Below are 22557 nucleotides of genomic sequence, written 5' to 3'. Positions count from 1 at the left end.
CGTTGAACAGCATGGTTAAAAGGTAAGGTAAAAGAGGCCATTACAGCCAAAAGATTGCCCTTTAAAGAATGGAAAAAGGACCCAAATGTAGAAAATAAGAAACAATATAAGCACTGGCAAGTCAGATCAGTGGCATACCAAGGGGGGGCAGTGGGGGTGGTCCACCCCGGGTGCACGCCGCTGGGGGGTGCCACGGCGCGCACCTGGCTCCGAGTTCACTTTCTTCAATTGTTCACTGCAGCTCCCTCTTTCCCCCGGAACAGGTTACTTCCTGTTCCGGGGCAGAGGGAGCTGCAGTGAACGAGCAAAGTTAGTGAACTTTTCGGAGCCGACAGGCGCGCGCCACGGCACCCCCCCCCCCCCCCCCCCCCCCGCCAGCGGCGTGTACCCGGGGGGGGGGTGTTATGTAGCCGTGGGGGGGAGGTGTCATGTAGCCGAGGAGGGGGGGGCGCATCGGCAATCCACCCCGGGTGCCATCCAGGCTAGGAACGCCACTGAGTCAGATGCAAAGCATTAATAAAGAAGGCTAAAAGTTGAGGGAATTCTTGAATCTGAAAAAATGACTATAATATAATCTTAGTTTGCATTTTGAGTAAATCAACCATAAGGGATAGCCTGCTAAGCATTTTTCTTAGTATATTTGTTTCTTTCTTGATTTAAGTCTCCTGCTTATTTTCAGGTTTCTCCTCCCTCCATTACAGTGGTTTAAGGAAGAGTAGTTTGTTTCCTGTTTAGTTTGTTTGTTACTTTATGGTAAAGTTTTGTATCAGAAATACAGAACATAATAATCTTGTGTATTATTCTTAAAATGCGTAAATAAAAAAAATTAAAAATAAAACTTTATTCATTGCAGCTTAGCAAACATCAGACTGGAAAAAAACAGAGAAATTATAGATAAATTAGCATAAACAAACAGAAAATAAAAATTAAAACATTTGATAATAGAAAATACATCAGAAACTCACACACACACACACATGGCTTCCATTGTAACAGCAAGTTATAGAATAAAGGCAATTGTGGGCTCAACTTAATTTAATAATGTCATAAATTGTCGTAAATTGGCGCTAATTGATATCAATTAGCATTTGGATATACAGCTTCCCTTAGTCACTATTCTAGATGTTGCACATAGCGATTCAGTCATGTGCCTGGATGTGGGAGGGGTATTGGCGGGTGAGGGGCTTGTCTAGGACTCGGAGTTAACTGCCAACAGTTAGGTGCAAATACTTTTATCATCTTTTGACATGGCGAGAGAGATTGCACCTAATGTTAGTCATGAAACTGCGGACTTATTCTAGTATTCTATAATGGCAGTTCCGTGTGCAACTGCCATTATAGAATTTACACTTAGCATGCATCATCCCAGCACCTAAATTTTGGCGCTTTCTTGAATCCACTCTATAGTGCAGATATACAAGGTAATGCAAGGTTCCATATAAGAGTCACTCAGGGGCGTAGCCAGACCTCGGCGGGAGGGGGGGGCCAGAGCCCGAGGTAGGGGGGCACTGTTTAGCCGCCACTGCCCCCCCCCCCGCCACTTTGGACCCCCCCGTCACCGCAAACCCCCCCTCCCCCACTGCCCGCCCGCCCCCTGCCCCGCCGCCACATCAAGTACCTTGTTTGCTGGTGGGGGTCCTCAAACCCCGCCAGCCAAAGAGTGTTCTTCAGGGCCAGTCGACTCCGGCGCCTTCATTGTGGGATCATCTGTTTCTGACGCCTTATGTTCTGCATGGGGCTACGTGCACAGTGCAGGACGTAAGGCGTCAGAAACAGATGATCCCAAAACGAAGATGCCGGAGTCGACCGGTGCTGAAGAAAACTCTTCGGCTGGTGGGGTTTGCGGGACCCCTGCCAGCAAACAAGGTACCTGATGCGGCGGGGGCAGGGGGGGGGGGTCAAATGTAGATGGGGCCAGGGCGTAATCTGTGGGGGCCCATGCTCCCGTGGCCCCAAGTCGCTACGCCCCTGGAGTCACTGAACAGGAAAGAAATCTAGATGTCATCGTTGATGATACATTGAAACCCTCTGCTCAATGAGCAGCGGATGCTAAGGGGCCCTGTTTACTCAGCAGTGCTAAGGGCACACTAGGGTTTATAGTGCTCACTAATGATTAGCACGCATTAAATGCTAAAGTCACCGATAGAAACTTATGGGCAACTCTAGTGCATTCTAAAAACACTAGCGCACCTTAGGAAAAAGGGCCCTAAGAAACCAAATAGAATGTTAGGCATAATTAGTAAAGGGATGGAAAACAACAATGAGGATACTATAATGCCTTTGTATCGCTCAAATAAGTACAGAGAAGGGCAACGAAAATGATAAAATGGATGGGACGACTTCCCTATGAGGAAATGCTGAAGAGGCTAGGGCTCTTCAGCTTGGAGAAGAGATGGCTGAGGGGAGATATACTAAATAGAGTGGGATGGTTAGCCATAGATTGCTTGTTTGCTCTTTCCAAAAATACTAGGACTAGGGGGCATGCAATGAAGCTACTAAGTAGCAAATTTAAAACAAATCAGAGAAAATATTTCTTCACTCAACGTGCAATTAAACTCTGGAATTCATTGCCAGAGAATATGGTAAAAGCAGTTAGCTTAGCAGGGTTTAAAAAAGGGTTGGATAATTTTCTAAAAGAAAATTCCATAAGCCATTATTAAGATGGACTTGGGGAAAATTCACTGCTTATTTCTAGGGTAAGCAGCATAAAATCTGTTCTATTGTTTTGGGATCTTGCCAGGTACTTGTAACCTGGATTGGCCACTGTTGAAAACAGGATACTAGACTCGATATACCTTCGGACTGTCCCAGTATGGCAATGCTTATGTTCTTATCTACATATGTAAATATCAGATTTCTTTAATTGGCTTTTATATGTGTATGCAATATACACATGTAGATGCCAGTATTTACATATGTAAATTGTGAATAAGCGTTCAAACATAAGATCCTTACTCTTTAAGTTAAAAAAAATGATACTTGTTAAATCTTAAAATTAGGATGTCTTCTGATGTGGTAGTTTTTGTTTCTTTGACCAAGGGTGCTGCGGTCACTCTTTGCTGTTAAGATTTCCCTTTAAAATACATAATTTATTACTAATCTAAAGTAAACACCTCCCATGAGCCTTCCAGGGGTACTATCTTCTTGAGCAATGAAAATGTAGAGGAGTGGCCTAGTGGTTAGGGTGGTGGACTTTGGTCCTGAGGAACTGAGTTCAATTCCCACTTCAGGCACAGGCAGCTCCTTGTGACTCTGGGCAAGTCACTTAACCCTCCATTGCCCCATGTAAGCCGCATTGAGCCTGCCATGAGTGGGAAAGCGCAGGGTACAAATGTAACAAAAATAAAATAGATACTATTGGAGATTCTATATGGAATGTTGCTACTATTGGAGATTCTACATGGAATGTTGCTACTATTGGAGATTCTACATGGAATGTTGCTATTCCACTAGCAACATTCCATGTAGAAGGCTGCGCAGGCTTCTGTTTCTGTGAGTCTGACGTCCTGCACGTACGTCAGACTCACAGAAGCAGAAGCCTGCGTGGCCAAATTGGTGATCTGCAAGGGCCGACTTCTACATGGAATGTTGCTAGTGGAATAGCAACATTCCATGTAGAATCTCAAATAGTAGCAACAGTGGAGGAGTGGCCTAGTGGTTAGAGTGGTGGACTTTGGTCCTGAGGAACTGAATTGGATTCCCACTTCAGGCACAGGCAGCTCCTTGTGACTCTGGGCAAGTCACTTAACCCTCCATTGCCCCATGTAAGCCGCATTGAGCCTGCCATGAGTGGGAAAGCGCAGGGTACAAATGTAACAAAAATAAAATAGATACTATTGGAGATTCTACATGGAATGTTGCTACTATTGGAGATTCTACATGGAATGTTGCTATTCCACTAGCAACATTCCATGTAGAAGGCTGCGCAGGCTTCTGTTTCTGTGAGTCTGACGTCCTGCACGTACGTCAGACTCACAGAAGCAGAAGCCTGCGTGGCCAAATTGGTGATCTGCAAGGGCCGACTTCTACATGGAATGTTGCTAGTGGAATAGCAACATTCCATGTAGAATCTGAAATAGTAGCAACAGTGGAGGAGTGGCCTAGTGGTTAGGGTGGTGGACTTTGGTCCTGAGGAACTGAGTTCAATTCCCACTTCAGGCACAGGCAGCTCCTTGTGACTCTGGGCAAGTCACTTAACCCTCCATTGCCCCATGTAAGCCGCATTGAGCCTGCCATGAGTGGGAAAGCGCAGGGTACAAATGTAACAAAAAAAAAAAATCTTCAGTTGAGTTATCTATTGTACGTATCTATGGCTGCTCTCCTCCATTACTCAAAATTTTATAAATGTCTCAACTTGCACTGAGATTTAAATACCTGAGCAAATTTGCTACTGTCAGAGAAAAAGTACCCCAGCATTAATTGCCTAAGCCAGACTCCTCCAGTTGCAGAATACTCTATGGATTAGCATAGCACAAAGAGTAGTAATGTTAGGATTGGAAGAGAGATGAATTTCAGTAAGAAGCCGCTCTTTACAATCCAGGAAGGACAATTATTTTCACGTTAGCAGTGCTCCAAGGTCTAAAAGGGAGTGTGCTCTCATTAAAATTAATTACTGAGCGGCCAGCAGACAGGAAGCACCAAGTAATTAGTGCAATACATTTAAATAATTTCTCTGAGAACGAAGATGATAAAATCATTAACCTTCATCTTCTGAGCTGGCTCCCGGGGATAAATTTGCTGCAGGATGGAAATGTACAGCTTCAGGAGGGGTGGAAGGAGGTAATGAAAACAAACTCGCTTGAAAACGAGCACGGACTGGACACCGTAAGAGAACAGTATCTAGTAAAGGGAGGTACCGGAGAAGAGTGATGCGCATGGAGGTCTTTGACGTAGGTGCGCTAGCGTTTTTAGGGCACGTTAAAAATAGACATGCGCTAAAGATGCCCATAGGAATACGTTGGTGTCTTTAGTGTTTAGTGCGCACCTGTTTTTAAGTGCACGCTAAAAACGCCAGCCCGCCTTAGTTAAAGACCCCCTGAGCAGCAATGGATTTATTTTGGGGTTCCTGTTCATTGGAAGGGGACCTGAAAGTTGGTTTTCAAGGGGAAATGTCATACATTTCCTTTGGAAAATTATTCTTAAATTCCTTTTGAAAATGGCCCCCAAGAAGACACCTTCCATCATGGTATTTTTTTTTGTTATGGACATGAGTTTTTCTGGTATGGGCTGTATTTTATCAACTTTTGAAGCATATAAGCTCCACAGTTCAGCTGGTGATAACTAAAATATAATATTACTTTTTACTACTTAAACAGTGAACTGAATAGTCCATTGGAGGATAATGTTATAGCAGAATATGACCAAAACCGAGCTTCTCATTTTCCCCCCCAAACCCACCTCCCCGCTCCCCCCGTTTTCTATTTCTGTTGATGGCTCTCTCATTCTCCCTGTCTCCTCAGCTCGAAACCTTGGGGTCATCTTTGACTCTTCTCTCTCCTTCTCTGCTCACATCCAGCAGACCGCCAAGACCTGTCGTTTCTTTCTTTACAACATCCGTAAAATCCGCCCCTTTCTTTCCGAACACTCTACCAAAACCCTCATCCATACCCTTGTCACCTCTCGTTTAGACTACTGCAATCTGCTTCTTGCTGGCCTCCCACTTAGTCACCTCTCCCCTCTCCAGTCGGTTCAAAACTCTGCTGCCCGTCTCATCTTCCGCCAGGGTCGCTTTACTCATACTACCCCTCTCCTCAAGACCCTTCACTGGCTCCCTATCCATTTTCGCATCCTGTTCAAACTTCGTCTACTAACCTATAAATGTATTCACTTTGCTGCTCCCCAGTATCTCTCCACACTCGTCCTTCCCTACACCCCTTCCCGTGCACTCCGCTCCATGGATAAATCCTTCTTATCTGTTCCCTTCTCCACTACTGCCAACTCCAGACTTCGCGCCTTCTGTCTTGCTGCACCCTACGCCTGGAATAAACTTCCTGAGCCCCTACGTCTTGCCCCATCCTTGGCCACCTTTAAATCTAGACTGAAAGCCCACCTCTTTAACATTGCTTTTGACTCGTAATCACTTGTAACCACTCGCCTCCACCTACCCTGCTCTCTTCCTTCTCGTTCACATTAATTGATTTGATTTGCTTACCTTATTTATTTTTTGTCTATTAGATTGTAAGCTCTTTGAGCAGGGACTGTCTTTCTTCTATGTTTGTGCAGCGCTGCGTATGCCTTGTAGCGCTATAGAAATGCTAAATAGTAGTAGTAGTAGTTATAGGAGAATGCCTAGGTTTATAGGGCAGGAATTTTGAAGCAAATGAAGGGGAGAAAGATGGTTTAGGAGGAGACCTGTGAGACACAAATTGTAGTAAACTAAGCATAAGGTGATGAGAGTATGGCTGAGGGTTTTGTTAGTGTGCTCAGAAACGAAGGGACACATTTTGGTGGTGATATAGAGAAAGAAATAATAGGTTTTAGTAGTCTGTTGGATATTTGCAGAGAAAAAGAGAAAGGAGTCCTAAATGACCTCAAGCTTACAAGCTGAGGAGACAAGAAGAATGAGAGTTATCCATAGAATGGTGGGGGGGGGGGGGGGGGAATAAGAAGGTCAGTTTTGGCCATGTTAGTTTCCAATGGTGGTGAGACCTCCAGGCTGCAATGTCAGACAAGCAGGGTAAGACTCTGGGCCTGGATTCCTGCTGAAATTTCTGGTGTGGAGAAGTAGATCTGGGAGTCATTGGCATAAAGATGATACCAAAAACCATGGGACGAGATCAGAGCACCAAGGGAATAAGTATAGAGAGAGAAGAGGAAAGGTCTCAAGACAAAACCCTGAGGTACACCTACTGGCAGTCTGATAACAGTGGAGGAGAATCCACTAGAACATACAGTAAAAGTGCAATTAGAGAGATATGAAGAAAACCAGGACAGAGTGCAGCCCCAAAATCCAAGTGATGACAGCGTATCAAAGAGAAGGTGGTGAGCAACAATGTCAAAAGCAAAAGATAGGTCAAGAATATTATAATGCCTCTTCATATCTCCGTGGTGCAACCTCGCCTTGAGTAATGCATTCAGTTCTGGTCGTTGTATCTGAAAAAGGATATAGCTAAATTAGAAAAGGTTCAAAGAAGAGCAACCAAAATGATAAAGGGGATGGAACCTCTCCCGTATGAGGAAAGGCTAAAGAGGTTAGGGCTCTTCAGCTTAGAAAAGAGACAGCTGAGGGGGGGGGGGGGGGGGGGGGGGGGGGATATGATTGAGATCTGTAAAATCCTGAGTGGTGTACAATGGGTAAAAGTGAATCTTTCCAAAAAGTACTAGGGGACACTCAATGAAATTACATAGAAATACTTTTAAAACAAATAAGAGGAAATATTTTTTCACACAAAGAATAGATAAGCTCTGGAACTTGCTGCCGGAGGATCTGGTAATGGCAGCTAACGTATCTGGGTTTTAAAAAGTTTTGGACAAGTTCCTGGAGGAAAAGTCCATAGTCTGCTATTGATACAGACATGGGGAAGCTGCTATTTGGGTTTCTGCCAGGTACTTGTGACCTAGATTGGCCAATGCTGGAAGTAGGATACTGGACTAGATGGACCATTGGTCTGAGCCAGTATGGCAATTCTTGTATTCTTATGATTAAGTAAAGGCCCATGGATCTTTGGCAAGGGTGTTTCTGTTGAATGCAGAGGACAAAAGTTGGATTGTAGTGGATCAATATGGTTGACGTTTACCTGCTGCTGCTCTGAATGTGATGGAGGTCAATAATATAGAGTTGCATTACATGAATATCGGGTCATATATAATCTTTTTGTTTCAATAAAAAATTACATAGGGAAGTCTTCACCCCAAGAAGAATATAGAATGTTTGAAAGCCATGTTGGTTAAGCTTCAGACAGATATGCTTATCAAGAGACAACAAAGTCCACAACTGGAAAGAAAGAGACCTATTTACTTAATTGACACTTGTCACCTGAGTATTAAAATCACATTATTTTATTATTACATTTGTACCCCACGCTTTCCCACTCATGGCAGGCTCAATGCGGCTTACATGGGGCAATGGAGGGTTAAGTGACTTGGCCAGAGTCACAAGGAACTGCCTGTGCCTGAAGTGGGAACTGAACTCAGTTCCTCAGGACCAAAGTCCACCACCCTAACCACTAGGCCACTCCTCCACTGTTGCTACTATTTGAGATTCTACATGGAATGTTGCTATTCCACTAGCAACATTCCATGTAGAAGTTGGCCCTTGCAGATCGATCACCAATGTGGCCGCGCAGGCTTCTGCTTCTGTGAGTCTGACGTCCTGCACAACGTCAGACTCATAGAAACAGAAGCCTGCGCAGCCTTCTACATGGAATGTTGCTAGTGGAATAGCAACATTCCATGTAGAATCTCCAATAGTATCTATTCTATTTTTGTTACATTTGTACCCTGCGCTTTCCCACTCATGGCAGGCTCAATGCGGCTTACATGGGGCAATGGAGGGTTAAGTGACTTGCCCAGAGTCACAAGGAGCTGCCTGTGCCTGAAGTGGGAATTGAACTCAGTTCTTCAGTTCCCCAGGACCAAAGTCCACCACCCTAATCACTAGGCCACTCCTCCACTCCTGATCACGATAGCACAAGTTGCACGCTATTAAATGCAAATGAGTAGAAAAAAAACACATTTTATGTTTTCTGTTGTTTGACGATAATAGTGATCACTATTTGCAAATAATGCATCCATTGTGAATTAGTGTGAGGTGTGCACAACTGCAAGAGTGTGCACTGTTTCCAAAAGTGTGCCCTCTTCGTAAAGAGGGTGCATTCTTTTCAAAAAGCACACGGTCTTAATAGCATTGCCCCTGAATTGAAAATGAAGACTGAACAAAGCAAAGCAAACAGTGCTAAAAATGACATAGGAAATGAAATGAAAATATTTTGGGGCTTCCCGTCCCCAAAAAGTTATTGATCAGAGGCAAATTTCTGGTACTAAACACAATCTTAAGGGAGTTACGAAACCAGAATTACTGTACCATGGTGAAGCTGTTGAAAACCCCACACTCTGTTCTGAATCTTGTGGTGGACTACTTGCTCCGTTATATAATGATGTCGCCATCATTAGGGTAAGAGCTACTTACTTACCATATTCCATTTGTTTCTTTTCTTTCAGTTCCTGGACCTGTTCCCTTAGAATCTATCCAAGGAGGACCATTTGAAGAAAAGATCTACCTTCAGTGGAAGCCTCCAAATGAAACCAATGGCATCATCACCCTCTATGAGGTAGAGAAAAGATAACGGAGATATACAGTATGTTGACATATGCATGGATCAAAGAGCATAGTCCTAGAAGTTTATGATTTACTGTAGGGATAAATTTATAATGGAGATCGTGCAATCCTATTGTGCATACTTTTCTCTGGGCAGCTAGTTGTCAATTTTCAAAATAAAATGTAAGTACAATATACACTTTAATTGTCAGAATTACCCCAGGCCTTTTGTGTTTCCATTGACCCTTCTCTTTGCCATACAGAAATTGTCTGGATGATTTTATGCATATATAAGAGTGTGAATCAAGTTCAAGGAACCTGTATCTTCTAGTGTGGGGATTGAATCAATAGTAATCTAAAGCATATCCCAGACACTTTATACTTTCATATCTTTATATCAATTAACAATCACAGCGATATTTAAAGTAACTCCTAGTTGTACATTCTTCCTAAGACGGGGATCTTCAGATTAAATTAGTCACCTCTAATCTGGGGAAAATCCCAGTGTTCTCATGGCGACATTCACTTCTTCATTGATCAGCCCGTATGCAATCTGTTTTCTGTTTTTTTACTATTTTTTCGATTTCTATATTTAATATGCTACTTAGCTTTTTAGATCACTTTCAGCAGCGATGTTTTCTCCCAGTCCTAACCTCTGCCAACATGGCCAGGTTTCGATAGTCTTCATCAGGGAAGAGGCATGCTGGAGAGAAGGGCATAATTCTTTTTAGATATACATATATAATTATCAGTTTTTATAACATTAAATCGCGCTGAGATCTTACTGTCACTGAGCTCACTCAGGCTTATAGAGAAAAATGGCTGCGGCGTCCTGCACCAAAATTAGCATTTAAAAAAGCTACAGCTGATAGTGAAATCAATGCAAACCCCCTTCCCTGAGCCCCCTTGTCATAGAGGTTCCTGAAGCTGAAGAAGGTGCAACCTGCAGGTTGGCTTTGGGGTCCCATTCACAATTTCTATCCTGGGCTCCACCATGTCTAACATTCCAACCCTCCCCCAATTCAGATAAAGTTTGGTGCTATAACCACCTTGTAGGCTGGCTTGTATAAGTGATGCAAAGAAATTCACTCAGGCTCAAATAAATTAAATCAGAAGATCAGACAAAACTAGTTGTTATAATCACCCATGAGTAAGGACTCTAAGACACAACAGCGTTACAGCACACATAAAAAGTGGAGGAAAAAGCCTCAGTTGAACCACCCAGCCGACCACAGTTATAAGGCGTGGGCCTGGCTCACCATCACAGGGAAAAAAAAAAACTCTACTGTGCAGGGTGCATGAAATAACTTCTTACTATGTCAAAAAGAGTCATAAACGCCGGGATAAGATCACAGGGGAAACAATTATCAAACACTGTCCTGGTTTAAGCAAACCATAATGGTGATATAATACTCATAAGTCAATCTACTTACTCATCGATCAAAAGCCAACCAGCGTGTCCATAAATCCCATAAATCCAACAGGGATTCCCCATTTCGCCAAAGCTGCGTCAGGGGTAGCATTGGGGATAACAATCCTATGTCATAGCCACTGTTTCTCCAACACCATAAATGATGCTCAAAATGGACGCTGGAAAAGATTGGCACTAAGCACTAATTTATGAAGGCTGCGCACACTTAACTTTAGGCGCTAGACTTATGCCTGCTGAAACCTGTGAATGCTAGTTCCCAAATTAGATGGGCTAAGCCATTATTCGATATGAACGCACGCAATTTTTTGGAATGCCTTTGGCTGTCCCAAACCCCTCCCATAACCACACCCCCTTTGGGGCGGTGAGCTATGGGAGCTATGCACCCTACATTACAGAATAGTATGTAGCCAGATGCGCACGCAAATTTTAATTGTAGTCAATTAACATCGATAATTGGTTATTGGCATTAGCACCTACATTTACCAGCGCAGCATGATCAGAGGGGTCTACTACTACTTATTTCTATAGCGCTACTAGACGTACACAGCGCTGTACGCTTGAACATGAAGAGAAAGTCCCTGCTCAACAGAGCTTACAATCTAATTAGGACAGACAAACAGGACAAACAAGAGATAAGGGAGTATTAAAGTGAGGATGATAAAATAAGGGTTCTGAACAAGTAAATAAGGGTTAGGGTTAGCATCAAAAAGGTGGGCTTTTACCTTAGATTTGAAGACGGTCAGAGATGGTGCTTGACGTACTGGCTCAGGAAGTCTATTCCAGGCGTATGGATCAGCAAGATAAAAGGAACAAAGTCTGGAGTTAGCAGTAGAGTAGAAGAGTGCAGATAAGAGAGACTTACCCAGTGAACGGAGTTCCCGGGGAGGAATGTAGGGAGAGATGAGAGTCAGCAGATCGAGAAGGATGAGGATAGAATAGAGACCTTTGGATCTGGCCAGGAACAGATCATTGGAGACTTTAGCAAGCGCTGTTTCAGTTGAATGAAGGGGGTGAAAGCCAGATTGAAGTGGATCAAGAATATCTTGAGATGAAAGAAAGTCAAGGCAACAGCGGTGAACAGCATGTTCAAGTATCTTGGATAGGAAAGGGAGGAGGGAGATGGGACGATAGTTGGAAGGACAGGGAATACTACAGAGCTCATTTAAATGTAGCTCTACGTTATTCCGCTCATATGATCACAGCACTGCGCTCTGATCTTACAGGTGGAATAGCGCCTTAGCCCTATGCCAGCGCGGGTTAAGGCGCGAATCCTGTCCCCCCATCTATGCCAGGCAGCCCGGGCTGTCACTGTCAGCTCGGGCTGCCACCACCAGTCCTGTAGCACTCCCTCCTACTTCCAGTGCGGCCTCCAAAGTGCTGGCATCCTACCCTGCCCAGTGCATCCTGGGATGTACTGGGTGGGGCTTCCATACCATATGTGCAAGAGATTGTAGCAACCATTTTCTTAAAGCAGCTGAAAGGGGCAGGAAAGAGCGGGCTTCACTCCTGCCCCCATAGCCCTCATTTTGGCCACCAAGGATACAAGTAGGCCGTGGGAAGCAGGTTGTGACACGTGAGCTGGGGGGATGGGATGGGAAGGTGGACGGCTGCTTCTGGGGGTGAGAGGGGGCTTGGGGAACTTTCTTTTAAAAATAGTTATGCAGATCCTAGCTGGTATTCAATGTCGTGTGGGTCCTGGAACCAGTGGCGTAGCAAGGGTGGGGCGGTGGGGGCAGTCCGCCCCAGGTGCATGCTGCTGGAGGGTGCAGAGAGCAGCCGCGCACCTGTCGGCTCTGCTGGTTCCCTGCTCCCTCTGCCCTGGAACAGGTTACTTCCTGTTCCGGGGCAGAGGGAGCAGGGAGCCAGCGGAGCCGACAGGCGCACGCTGCTCTCTGCACCCTCCATCAGCCAAGAATGCACCCGGGGAGGGGGGTGTCATTGCACCGGGGGGGGGGGGGCTTGATGCGCCGGGAAGGGGGGTGTCATTGCGCTAGGGGGACAGACGCCGCTGCACCCGGGGGGGGGGGGGTGCAGTGGCAATCTGCCCTGGGTGGCAGCCAACCTAGGAACGCCACTGCCTGGAACTGAGTATTCTGGTAACCCCCTAACCACAAGCTCCTCTCCAGTACTGCCCTGCCCACTTTCAACATGGGTAGTCAGGGACGATATTCAGCGGCACTGCCTGGGTTAGTATCGCTGCATATCAGGGTTAGGTGGCTCACCGTTATTTAAGAAGGCAGGAGCCTCTCTTTCCCCCCCCCCCCCCCCACCCCACTTAAATCACTTTGAATATAAGGCAGATAATACTTAATATTTGGCATCACTGACCTACATTGAAATATTATATTTTCTCTGAATCTCTTCAGCTTATCATGTTGATATGGACTCCTGGAGCCTTGTAGGTATTTTGAAACTATGGCGTTAATACTGCATAAATAAATATTTGAACAATGCGACAGCCCCCCCCATAAAGCCATTTAATTGGGGGTGGGGATTCTATCTTAATATCAATAAAGTCATAATTCTAGGACCTTTCCTTGAAATATGCATAAATCAATATATTGCTGGAAACAGCTGTGTCTGCTGATCCACACATAAATTTCTTACGACTCAGTAAAACGCAGCCACTTGAAGCTAATAATTACATCTAATAATAAGGCTAGTGTTACAGATGTGAATTTCTGCTCACGGGTGTTGCCTTAGTATAAAACATAAATAAGCAATTAAACTGAAAAATAATAATAATTAAAATGTGAACGCATGAGGGGGTAACCTGAGTAGAGTGGCAGATAAAACCCTAACAAGAAAAGGGGAAGAAGGACCAGACTGGAAGAGCAGGTCCACCCTGGCCACCTTTCTGAGCAGATTGGATGGACCCTGCTGGTCTGTATCTTCTGTCCTTTGCTATGTGGTTGATATTCAAAGTGATTACCCTGCTGGGTTAAATTGCCTTTGCTGGGCTGTCCTGGGATATTCAGACCGCTGAATATCCCTTCCAACTACCTAAGACAAAACCAGCTATTTTGTGGGTGGTCCGGGGCGGAGTCGGTACTTAATACAGTTAAGTACCAATATTCAGCACTTAGGGGAAGAGTGGCCTAGTGGTTAGAGCACCGGTCTTGCAATCCAGAGGTGGCCAGTTCAAATCCCGCTGCTGCTCCTTGTGATCTTGGGCAAGTCACTTAACTCTCCATTGCCTCAGGTACAAACTTAGATTGTGAGCCCTCCTGGGACAGAGAAATATCTGGTTTACCTGAATGTAACTCACCTTGAGCTACTACTGAAAAAGGTGTGAGCAAAAATCCAAATAAATAAATATGATGCTTAAAAAATCAGCATGGAAATTGCTAACTAAGCATTTTCTATAAGTGATGCCTAGATCTAGGCATGGTATATAGAATACACTTGGTTGATATCTCAGTGCCTCAATTTACACCAGCGAAAGCGTGGCGTAAATCCCAGCACCTAGATTTAGGCACACTGGGCCATATTATATAACTACACGTGTAAATTTCAGAATACCCAAAAAACATCCTTTTCCCTGCCCATAACTGCCCCCTTTTTGTCTTGCATGTATTAGACGTTAGGCGCACTGCATTACAGAATGGGCTTACCGAGGTGTCCGCGTAAATTCTAATTATTGCCCATTAGTGCTCATTATCGCTTGTTAAGAGCTGTTATCAATGCTGATTAGCTTTTTTAAGCCAAGTAAGTTATGCTATATAGAATCCGGGGGTTAACCACATAAGGTACCTGGATAAATATTAGCCTTATCTAAATAAGGGCCGGCTGCCCACACAGTACCTGGACTGAGCCCAGCATTCAGGGCCCCTTTTACCAAGCTGCGGCAAAAGGGGGCCAGCGCTGGTGTCGGTGCATGTTTTTCACGCACGCCAAGGCCCCCCTTTTACCGCAGCTGGTAAAAGGGAAGTCCCGTTTTCCTACAGGAAATGGCCGTTCAGCAAGTAAAGCACTTTCCGCGCAGCCGTTTCATGGGGGAGCCCTTTCCGCCACCCATTGAGGTGGCGATAAGGGCTCCCGTGCTCAAGGCCACCGAGATACTAGGCCAGGCCCTAGGGCAAGGCCGCCCTGCCTCCGCCCCCTGCCGCTGCCACCCCCGTCGCTCCCCCTGCCGCTGCAGTCCGCAGTCTCACCTGCCTGTCTCCACGACTCCAGGCCCCCTGCATTCAAGGCAGCAGTTGCAGATCGCCTCTCTTCTGGCCTTCCCTCCCTGTGTCCCGCCCTCGTCTGATGTAACTTCCGGTTTCCGTGAGGGCGGGACACAGGGAGGGAAGGCCCGAAGGGAGGCGATCTGTGACTGCCGCTTCGATTGCAGGGGGCCCAGAGCCGAGGAGGCAGGCAGGTGAGACCAGGAACTGCAGCGCCGGGCCCCCCTTGGAGACCCAGGTCCGGGGAATATTGTCCCCCCTGCCCCCCCCCCCTCTCGGCAGCCCTGCCCGTGCTAACCCGGCGGTAACTGGGCAGTGCTGATTACTTCCGGGTACACTCTCTAGTGCTACAAAAATAAATATATTTTTATAGTGTTGGAAATGACAGCATGCTAGGGGTGGGAAGTACCACTGGGCTTCTGCAGTAGTCCGTTGGCACTTCCCATTTAGCGAGCGGTAAACCCGCGCTGGGCTTACTGCCACTTAGTCAAAGGAGCCCTCAATATCCAGAGCATAAAGACAACAGTGGCTAAAAAAAATCACTGTCCACCGCTGTCTGAAGAATTTACCCCTGTGTTACCATGTTCCCATGTTGCTTCTCTACATTGCATTTTATTAATTTTCAAAGCTGTAAAGAGGACAGATCTGACCAGTAATAAACTACATTGGAATAATAAGTGTGGTTAAAAGGGAGAACATTGCTTAATTGTTAAAGTAGTATTTAATTGCTTCAACATAGCCTGCAGGAGGGGACTGAAAATCCATGAGAGACTTTTCCAACTGACTGGCCGCATACTGTTTACTGCAGGTACTCCAGACATGTTTTCAAAGTGATAAATCACATCAAATAATACCCAGTGTAGCTGAATGTAACGCACCTTGAGCTAGTACTGAAAAAGGTGTGAGCAAAAATCGAAATAAATAAAATAATGGTGCTTTGCAGTAGAGACGGGATCTCCTGTGCAATGACGGGAAATATCAGTGGCATATCCTATGTCTTTGCATGTCATCAACAAGCAGGAAAAACATTTTCCCCCTGATTCTATAAAAGTCGACAAAGATTGCAAGTGCAAATGTAGTTGCGTCTCTGGTTTCTGCGTGCAGTTGAATAGAATGATGACCCAATTACTGCCGATAATTGGCTTTTTAACAAGTAATTAATTATTGGCACTAATTAGATTTAATTGGAGCTTACCCATGTATAGCTAGAAAGAAAAACGAAAAAGGCAACAGTCTACTTGCTACGTAACGTTTTATACAGTTTTATATGTTTGGAAAGTGACTTGTCTTATCTCCTCTTCCGTTTTACTTTTGAATGTATAATGCATTTATTGTGCTTTATTTTATCATTTGCTGTTATGACTATATATCTACTATAATAAAACGCTCCCTCAACGTTCTGAGGACACTGACATCACAGCAGGAAAACACACACCAGTTCATAACTTCATGGTGGTGAAGCCATCCAACTCACCATGTCTGTGCCCCGCTCTCGCGTCAAACGTGGTGACGTCGAGGGCGGAGTACAACTTCCCAACAGTACGACGCGACGGCCAAACAATCACCGCCCCTCACCCTTACCCCCCCCCACAAAGTTCACAACACCAACAACCAACACCCCCCCTAACATGTTGCCACCGCTCAACACATCCAACCCCCCCAGGTCAAAACACCCACTGCTCCACCCTCCCCCCCTCAACAGCGCAACACCCACTACTACACCTTCCCCCCCCCCCCACAACAGGTCGCCGCCGCTCACACCCACCCTCTGTCCTACATCAGCAGAGCGCCACTTGCCCCCCCTCTCCGTCACATAGAAAACCCAATTTACAAAAGTTAAACTCGCAAAACGTTTTCACGCACCAATTGGGGACCCGCAGCCAGCCATGGGTTGTGAGCTGCCCATCTGCTCCTCCTCTCAGCGGTGACATCACTGCCCCTGGACTGGAGGTGTGCCCTGTAGCAACGTCAGAGGAGGAGTCCTCCTCTCACGTCGCAACGGGGTACACCTCCAGTCCAGGGGCACTGACGTAAACACTGAGAGGAGGAGCAGATGCACAGCTCACAACACATGGCTGCCTGCAGGGCTTCCATTCCTTCATTAAACCAATTACGCAAGTTAACTTTTTAAATTCTGTTTCTAAATTACACGGAGGGGGGGGGGAGCGGCGCTTAGCTAATGTACGACACGCAGGGGGGGGGGAAACGCCGGCGACCTGTTTAGGAGGGGGACGGTGGTGCACTGGCTGCTGCCACCTTGGGGGGGGGGGCACACGGTGCATCAATGGCTGCTGTCACCTCGGGGGAGGGGGGGACGAGGCACATACCCAGGAAAACCTTGCTAGCGCCCATTTCATGTTTCTCCGAAACGGGCCTTTTTAACTAGTGTATATATATATATAGTGAGAAGGAAGAGGCTGTCCTACCCTGGTTAGGCCCCTAGAGGGCGCTGTTCCCCTAAAACGTCCAGGGAGAAGGGCTGGGTGAGTCACTAAAGGGAGCCAGTAAGGGGTGTATAGCAGGAGGTTGCTAGGACCGAGGAGAGTCCTGGGGATAGAAACAGGTGCAGCAGGTTATGGGCTGGGTCCTGTTTGGTCATTAACCACTTAATACCCCACCTGAGTGTGAGGGAGGAGGAGAGCTAGCAGCTGAAGAAGAGAGCTGGTAACTGAAGCAGGAGGATCCCCATGAGAAGTACTGGCTGAGCCCTTTGGACTGGTGGTGAACTGTGTGCAAAGCAAGGAAGCTGGCTGGGGGTCACCCCGAGCAGAAAGGGGTAGTAGACTAATTTGCATAAAATCTGCATACTGAGAACCAGCTCACCCTGAGTGGAAGAGGGACCTGGTCTCCTGAGGTGGGAGCTTCATCTTCACAATAGCCTTATCTTCACAATATATATATATATATATGTATACATAACTTGAGATGATGTTATCACTATTTTTATGTTTTTAATTGTAGTTGTACTCCTGATGCAGCCTGAGGGCGAAACGTGGCCACGTCGGGTACTGCTTTTATCTTGGTTTGAATAAATTATTTCTTTGTTTTTATATATGTGTATCGGTCTACTTTTTATAACAGCCATGTATAGCTAGGCCTGGGATCCATGCCTAAAATTTTAAAATGAATCAGAGAAAATGTTTCTTCATTCAATGTGTAATTAAACTCTGGAATTTGTTGCCAGAGAATGTAGGCGGTTAGCTTAGCGGAGTTTAAAAAAGGTTTGGCCGGCTTCCTAAAGGAGGCTTCCTAAAGGAAAAGGCCATAGACCATTATTGAATGGACTTGGGGAAAATCCACTATTTCTGAGATAAGCAGTATAATGTTTTGTACTTTCTTGGGATCTTGCCCGGTGTTTCTGACCTGGGTTGGCCACTGTTGGAAACAGGATGCTGGGCTCGATGGACCTTTGGTCTTTCCCAGTATGACAATACTTATGTACTTATGTGCACTATTATAGAATATGCCCCTCTGCGCCTAAATCTGCGCATCAATATTTATGCCATGTTTTCCTTGGTTTAAATGGAAGCGTGTAGTTCTAGGCACTAAGATATCAACTAAGTGTATTCTATATACTGTGCCTAAATCTAGGCGCCACTTATAGAATACGCTTAGGTGGAAATTTATTCCACGTGGATATTTCAGGTGCCATATATTGAATCTAGCCCTATGTGGAAAGAAAGCACACTATTTCAGAAATAGTGGAACCACACCGCTTGTGTGATCTATTGCACGTGTAGAAACTTGTGTGTACACGTGTGCCCTTTCAGGAAGAGTACATCTTCTTTCTGAAATAATGCGTCCTCTATAAATTCTATAAATACTGCTCAAAATTGGGCGCCAAAAAAAAAACGGTGCTAAGGGACAGGTTCTATATAAGGTGCCTAAAAAATCCGCACGCTAAGATGCCCTTTTACAAAGGCACGGGTGTGCTAACACGTGCATGGCGTGTGCCCAATTGGCAGTACCACCAGGGTAGCACGTGCACCTGGCCGTAATTTTGATTTTGGCGTGCACCAAATCCCACAGTAGAAAAAAAATGTTGTATTTTCTACCGCAGGGGTGTTCCCGGTGGTAATCGGCAGCACACCTACCTTGGCACGTGCTGCGTGGTTACCGCATTAGTAGCGCATGAGCCCTTACCGCTGAGTGAATGGGTGGCAGTAAGAGCTCAGGCCGTAAGTAGGCGTGTGCTAGTCTTAATATTAGCACAGCCCCATTTCCAGGCCCATGATCAAAATTCCTTTATCCCAGCCACGGTAAAAAATAACCCAGCGCATGTCTAAAAGACACGCCCACAGTACCGCAGGCCGCTTTTTACCATGGCTTTGTAAAAGGGCCCCTAATATTTTCCACCTAAGCGGGTAAACACTGGTACTACAAAAATAGTAAATATTTTTATAGTGCTGGGGTTGAGAACTACCGCTGGGCTGCTGCGGTAGCCCGGACGCAGGGCCGCCGAGAGGGGGGACAGGGGGGGCAAAATTCCCTGGGCCTCTGGGGGGGGGGGCGGCACCACCGCTGCAGTCCGGCCCGCCCGCCGTCACTCCCTGGCATTGAATTTAAGTACCTCACCTTCAAAAGTGCAGCAAGCAGCGGCAGACCACTCCTTCCTTCCGTGTCCCACCCTCGCCTGATGTAACTTCCGTGAGGGCGGGACACAGAAGGAAGGAGTGGTCTACCGCTGTTTGCTGCGCTTTTGAAGGTGAGGTGCTTAAGGTCAGTGCTGAGGGCCCGGTGGAGGGGGGACCCCGGGGGCGGCGGCTTTGTCCCGGGCCTGGCCCAGTCTCTCAGCGGCCCTGCCTGGACGTAGTTTGTGTTTGGTGCGCACTAAGCCCGCGGTGGACTTACCACCAAGAAGTAAAAGAGTCCCTAAAGTAGTAATACTAGATTATTGCGATCTCACGCCTAATATTGGGTATCACACTTACGCCTGCTGAAACCTGGTGTAAATTCTGATACGTAATTAGTCGCAGCTGGGCCCCTAAATTTATTTACTTTTATTTTTATTTATTTTGTGAAATTTATATCCCTCTTTAGCCTGAGTAGAACTCGGGTTCAATGTGGCTCACATAAGAATTAGAAAAGCATGAACGTTCAAAATATACTAACAGAAAGCAAAATACATCATATAAAGTTAGACCAGGAAAATATGAGTTAGGGGCAGATGTAATTAAATACTTAGGGACTCTTTTACTAAAGCTTAGCTCGAGTTATCTGCAGCAGGGTCCATAGGAATAAAATAGGCCCTGCTCAGATAACTCGAGCTAAGCTTTAGTAAAAGACCCCCTAAGTGAGGAGGAGTATTTTCAAAGCACTTAGACTTACAAAGCTACGTGGAGGGGCATAGTCGAAAGGGGCACCCAAGTTTTCCTGAGGAAGTCCTCGCAGGACGTCCCGGCAAAAGGGCGGGGAAACCCGTATTATCGAAACAAGATGGGCGTCCATCTTTCGTTTCGATAATACGGTTGGGGACGCCCAAATCTTGACATTTAGGTCATCCCTAGAGATGGTCTTCCTTAGACTTGGTCGTTTCTGATTTTCGACGATAATGGAAACTAAGGATGCCCATCTCATAAACAACCAAATGCAAGCCCTTTGGTCATGAGAGGGGCCAGCATTCGTAGTGCACTGGTCCTCCTGACATGCCAGGACACCAACCGGGCACCCTAGGGGGCACTGCAGTGGACTTCATAAATTGCTCCCAGGTGCATAGCTTCCTTACCTTGTGTGTTGAGCCCCCCAAAACCCACTCCCCACAACTGTACACCACTACCATAGCCCTTATGGGCGAAGGGGGGCACCTAGATGTGGGTACAGTGGGTTTCTGGTGGGTTTTCAAAATAAGCCTGATAGTAACCTATGGAACTTTGTAAGTCTAAATGCTTTGAAAACGATTTAGTGATTTAAGCTAAATAATTGAAATATGGAGGAAAAAAAAAGTAAAGGCTAGGATTGACCTATTCTATAACATCGTGCCTAATTTCTGGGAATGCTGCCGACCCGCCTATGTCTCTCCTATGGCCACACCCCCTTTTGAATTTCACGTTGTAAAATTTAGGCGTGTATTTTATACAACAGTGCACAGGGCAGATCCACGCATAAAAGGTAAATGACTTTCCATTAACATCAATTATCGATTGTTAACGGCACATTAGCTAGTTTGCTTGCCGAACTGGGATCTGCGCCCAAATTTGTTTGACCTATATAGAATCCAGGGGTTTTTTGTGTCCTGATTTTCTGTTTTTCTCTCCTCCCCCTTCCCCTCTTACACACACTTCTTAGTCTTGGGTCCCCTAGTAGCTTGCACTGATGCTCATCATGTTTTTGTGTGTTATTTTTATTTATTTGGATTTTGCGCGCACCTTTTCTGTAGTAGCTCAAGGTGAGTTACATTCAGGTACACTGGATATTTCTCTGTCCCTGAAGGACTCACAATCTAATTGAAGCAGTGGAAGGTTACGTGGCTTGCACAAGATCACAAAGAGCAGGAGCAGGTGGGGGGAAGAGGGGTTGGTGGTTGGGAGGCGAGGATAGTGGAGAGCAGACTTACACGGTCTGTGCCAAAGCCGGTGATGGGAGGTGGGACTGGTGGTTGGGAGGCGGGAAGTACTGCTGCGCAGACTTGTACGGTCTGTGCCCTGAATAAAGCAGGTATAAATCAAGGTAAGGTTTACACATATGTTGTCTTGTTGGGCAGACTGGATGGACCGTGCAGGTCTTTTTCTGCCGTCATCTACTATGTTACTATGATGTCAAGACTGGTGCTCTAATCACTAGGCTACTCCTCCACCCCTTATATTTGATGTGCTTCTATGGGATTGCTTATCCTTATGTAGAATATCTATTATTCTGCATGCTGTATTGAAAATTGCTATGTTAAAAGTTTAAAAGAATACTGAATGAAAACCCTTGAAATTTCAGTGTTTTTTTTCCATTGTTCCATTTGGAAAATGACATCAAAAACATGATATGTGGTCATTTAAATGGTCGCACATCCCTCGAAATCGTGCAATTTCAGTGTATTTATTTATTTATTTAACACATTTATACCCCACATTTTCCCACTAGTTGTAGGCTCAATGTGGTTTACACAAAACCCATAGGGCAGGTTACAATTCAGAAAATACAATTAGACAATGTAATGGAGGATAAGCCTCCTGACCCAACATTGTATAGGTACCTATACAATACTATTCTAAATGGCAGATATTGTACATTGAATGCAGGTGCGACCATGACACCTGGTTGCGAGCAGGTGTAAATGTTCATATATAAAACATATGTGAGTCTATCCAGCTTATAATCGAAATAGTAAAACGCCTATATTGTGACCCAAATCGGGAGATAGACGTTTATCTCACAAAAACGAATAAAGCGGTACAATCGAAAGCCGAATTTGGACGTTTTCAACTGCACTCTGTCGCGGATGCGGACAAAGTTGAGGGGGGCGTGTCGAAGGCGTGGTGAAGGCGGTACTGGGGCGTGGTTATCGGCCGATCAGAGATAGGCGCCTTTCGCCGATAATGGAAAAAAAATATGCGTTTTTAGCGAGAATTTAGGGCACTTTTCCTGGACCCTGTTTTTCCACGAATAGGGCCCCAAAAAGTGCCCTAAATGACCAGATGACCACTGGAGGGAGTCGGGGATGACCTCCCCTGACTCCCCCAGTGGTCACTAACCCCTCCCACCACAAAAAA

General features: G+C 45.7%; 1 protein-coding gene across 1 annotated transcript in view; it reads left to right on the top strand.

Annotated features, from left to right (window-relative positions):
- PTPRT (protein tyrosine phosphatase receptor type T) overlaps positions 1 to 22557 on the top strand; it is a 708336-nt gene that overhangs the window by 376563 nt on the left and 309216 nt on the right. Inside the window, exon 8 of the mRNA XM_030212174.1 lies at positions 9160 to 9269. Within this exon, the coding sequence (XP_030068034.1) occupies positions 9160 to 9269 (110 nt within the window). The remainder of the gene's footprint in view (positions 1 to 9159; positions 9270 to 22557) is intronic.

The sequence above is a fragment of the Microcaecilia unicolor genome, chromosome 8 (genome assembly GCF_901765095.1).
Source record: "Microcaecilia unicolor chromosome 8, aMicUni1.1, whole genome shotgun sequence".
Classification (NCBI taxonomy): domain Eukaryota; kingdom Metazoa; phylum Chordata; class Amphibia; order Gymnophiona; family Siphonopidae; genus Microcaecilia; species Microcaecilia unicolor.
The sequence above is the reverse complement of the archived record's forward strand: the minus strand, read 5'-3'. Positions and strand labels throughout refer to the sequence as shown.